At 58.6% G+C, this 3,831-nt stretch overlaps 2 protein-coding genes across 2 annotated transcripts; one reads left to right on the plus strand and one right to left on the minus strand.

Moving 5' to 3' along the window:
• Positions 1-435: 435 nt before the first annotated feature.
• Positions 436-1,419, minus strand: Fam229a (family with sequence similarity 229 member A). Its single transcript, XM_048350775.1, has 3 exons — positions 949-1,419; positions 753-898; positions 436-658 (listed from the first exon to the last, which is right to left on the minus strand). The coding sequence occupies exons 1-3, from the start codon at positions 1,417-1,419 to the stop codon at positions 556-558; spliced, it is 720 nt and encodes a 239-aa protein (XP_048206732.1). The 3' UTR covers positions 436-555.
• On the plus strand, positions 1,301-3,322 carry Tssk3 (testis specific serine kinase 3). Its single transcript, XM_048350774.1, has 2 exons — positions 1,301-1,775; positions 2,611-3,322. Exons 1-2 carry the CDS (start codon positions 1,631-1,633, stop codon positions 3,270-3,272), a joined length of 807 nt encoding a protein of 268 aa, XP_048206731.1. The 5' UTR covers positions 1,301-1,630; the 3' UTR covers positions 3,273-3,322.
• Positions 3,323-3,831: the final 509 nt, after the last annotated feature.

Raw genomic sequence — 3,831 nt, forward strand, 5'->3', positions numbered from 1 at the left:
CAGAAGTGGCGGTGTGGCTCAAGTGGCAGAGTGCTAGCCTTGAGCACAAAGAAGCCAGGGACAGTGCTCAGGCCCTGAGTCCAAGGCCCAGGACTGGCAAACAAAAAACAAAAAACACGAATTCCATCGGGGAGAATGACACGGGTGTGGAGTGGTCAGTCCCATTTTTCTCCTACGCTGACATCTTGCCTGTCTTCTTGCCCTTGTTCAGGTCCCAGGCTCCCGTGGTTGCCAGTGTCCGGCTTCGTAAAGGTGAATTTCCCTGGTGAACTAAAGAGCGGGATAAAGGGGGTGGACGACCTCGAGGGGGAGTCATGCCCAGCAAGCGGTTGGGGGCGCGGAAGGACCGGGTCTCGAGGGCAGGAGGCATTGGAGCGACGGACAGACACACACGGCCAGCCCGGAGTGGAAAGAACAGTTTATGCTGTGCTTTATTAAAATGTGCATCATTCTTTTATTTTAAAATGTGCATCATTGTCTCGTGCTCGGCGCGTGCGACCTCGGCGTGGCGGGCCGCGGAGGGCCGCGGCGGGCCTCGTTCCGCCCGGCTCCCGCTCAGGTGGCGCGGGCCCGCGGGCTCCCGCCCATGGCCAGGTAGACGTCGATGGGCACGTGCAGCAGCGTCAGGCAGTGGCAGCCGGGGCAGCGACGCAGCGGCCTGGGGAGAGCGCGCGGACAGGGCCGCTGAGGCCGGGGCCGGCCGGGGGGCGGGGGCGGGGCGGGCGGGGGCGTGGGCGGGGTGCGGCCCTCACCTGACGGGGTTGTGCTCAGTAGTGACCGGCTCCGGGCTGTCCTGGGCCTCGGGGGCGGCGGCAAGGCCAGGGGAGTCTCCGGCCTCAATGGGGAATCGTCGACCCTGCGGGGGCTCCTGGGCACTCATGTCCAGGCCCGGGGCGCGCTGTGCGGGCCGCCGGGCGCCCCCTGGGCGGTGGTTCACCTGCCGGAGGCCGAGGCCGAGGCCCGTCCCAGGCTGGAAGCAGCTGCCCGAGCCCAGGCCGCGGGAGAACGCTCCGGTCCGTGCGGAGCCGGGCAGGTGTCTGCGGAGCTGCGGGGCCGAGGCCTCGAGTGGAAGGGCGGCATTGTGACCTCACAGAGCCCGTTCCTCGGCCGGGGAACCCGGGGCCATCCCGGCAGTTGGGGCGGACCTGAGCGGGGCCACAGGACTCGGCCATGGCGTCTGGACGTCCCGGCCCGCGGGGGAGGCCGGAGGGGAGGCCGGGCCGCCGAGGCGCGGCCTCCACACGAGGGAGCCTGTCTACCCTGAACCCCAGCACACAGTCCCAGCGCTCTCCCAGGCAGGGCCGGGCCCACCGGCCCGGAGCGGCGGGGACTGGGCCCGGCCAGGGCTGCTATGCCAGTGTGCCATGTGCGGAGGGAAGGCAGGGCGACTGCCCATTTCAGCCAAGGGTCACACAGCATTTACATCACAATTGGGCTGGAGTTTTAAAATGTCTGACCCTCTCCTCCCCACCACCCGTGGCTGTGTCCGGACGGAGAATGTTCTAGCGCTGGAGGCGGCTGTGGATGAAGTCCGTGGGAGGAAAAGGCGCAGGCCGAGGGCGATGGTGGAGTAGTGCTGCCTCGCGGAGGCAGCATGAGCTGAGAGGGTGATAGGAAGGCGCTAGACAGCATGGAGGAATTTCTGCTCTCCAATGGGTACCAGCTGGGCAAGACCATTGGGGAAGGGACCTACTCAAAAGTCAAAGAGGCATTTTCCAAGAAACACCAAAGAAAAGTGGCAATTAAAATTATAGACAAGATGGGAGGGCCAGAAGGTGAGCTGGGATCTCCTTTGAGGGGGGCGGGGGAAGGGAAGAAAGGTGGGTGCTAGAAACATTCCATCTCCTTTAGTTGGGAGTCCCGGAAAGGAAGCCAGGCTATGGTCTGGGGGTGAGAAATAGAGGCATGTGGGAGTCCAACAGCACCAAAGATTAAGATTCATGGTGGGGGCTGGGGATATAGCCTAGTGGCAAAAGTGCCTGCCTCGGATACACGAGGCCCTAGGTTCGATTCCCCAGCACCACATATACAAAAAATGGCCAGAAGTGGTGCTGTGGCTCAAGTGGCAGAGTGCTAGCCTTGAGCGGGAAGAAGCCAGGGACAGTGCTCAGGCCCTGAGTCCAAGGCCCAGGACTGGCCAAAAAAAAAAAAGATTCATGGTGAAGAATACTGGGACTTCTATTCCAGGAGGGGCAAGACTGGCAGAGGCCACAGCTAGGGCTAGAGGAGGGCAGGACCCAGTGCTAAGACAGGTGGAGACGGGAAAGGAGGAGCTGGGGCTTCAGGAAAGAACTAGTCAATAGGCTGGTGGGAGGAGCTGGCTCTCTACTCTGGCAATTGGGCCTCCTGAGATTCCATCCTCCCACCCCAACAATTTGATATCTGAAGTCTCAAGGACTGCTCCTGCTAATTAATCTCATAAGCTGGCAGGAAGCAGTTCCTATGACAATGTATTAACTACCCAAATAAATGTGAATATTCTTTGCAATGTTCAGGCTGTTAGGCACTTTTGAGACTACTAAGGAGGTAAAGGAACCACCAGCCATGGTGGGTGGTAAACCAAAGGCTGGAGGCAAAGTCAGGACTGACTCTCTCCTCCTGTTTCCTCAGAGTTTATCCAGAGATTCCTGCCCCGGGAGCTCCAGATCGTCCGTACCCTGGACCACAAGAACATCATCCGGGTGTATGAGATGCTGGAGTCTGCCGATGGGAAGATCTACCTGGTGATGGAGCTGGCTGAGGGCGGGGATGTCTTTGACTGTGTGCTGAATGGGGGGCCACTGCCTGAGAGCCGGGCCAAGGCCCTCTTCCGCCAGATGGTCGAGGCCATCCGCTACTGCCATGGCTGTGGCGTGGCCCACCGGGACCTCAAATGTGAGAACGCCTTGTTGCAGGGCTTCAACCTGAAGTTGACTGACTTTGGCTTTGCCAAGGTGGTGCCCAAGTCACGCCGGGAGCTGAGTCAAACCTTCTGTGGCAGCACAGCCTATGCCGCCCCTGAGGTGCTGCAGGGTATTCCCCACGACAGCAAGAAGGGTGACGTGTGGAGCATGGGCGTGGTCCTGTATGTCATGCTCTGCGCCAGCCTACCTTTTGACGACACAGACATCCCCAGGATGCTGTGGCAGCAGCAGAAGGGAGTGTCCTTCCCCACTCACCTGGGAATCTCCACCGAATGCCAGGACCTGCTCAAGCGGCTCCTGGAACCAGACATGCTCCTCCGGCCTTCAATTGAAGAAGTTGGTTGGCACCCATGGCTAGCAAGCAATTGATAAAAGCAATGGCAAGTCCTCCCCAATAAAGTAGGGGGAGAAAGCAAACCTAAAAACCTGCTTCTAAAATGGTGATATATATTTTTTTTTACATTTTAAGTTTACTTATCCTGAAACTAACCTGTACCTTCCCTAGATTTTACACCACTATTTCCCTGTAAAGATCTTCGTAAACCAAGGATCTCATTCACAATTCCCTTTTATTATTAACAGCTGGCAAGTACTTTTCATACAGGTGCTTAAAGCTAATTAAATTAGAACTCAGAACCAGACGGGGAGGAGAGGAGACCAATGACCGGAGCAGTTGGACCCACTGTTGTTGCTACAGCTTCCTTTCCAAATAAGAGCAGAAGTGATGGGAATGCAGAAAGCACCTCCTGCCTCCTCATCTTGGTAAGAGGCCTACTGAGGCCCCATCCCTTTCCATCCCAGAGGACAAGCTAAGTCTGAGGTAAGGTCAGGCCCCTGGCTCTGCCCCCACTTATTCCCCCAACTCCAAGTGGGAAGCCCCTGCAGGGTGTGGCCATGGGGCATAGAAACAGATCCCGGGACACCTTCC

This window comes from Perognathus longimembris, chromosome 7 (genome assembly GCF_023159225.1).
Source record: "Perognathus longimembris pacificus isolate PPM17 chromosome 7, ASM2315922v1, whole genome shotgun sequence".
Lineage (NCBI taxonomy): Eukaryota > Metazoa > Chordata > Mammalia > Rodentia > Heteromyidae > Perognathus > Perognathus longimembris.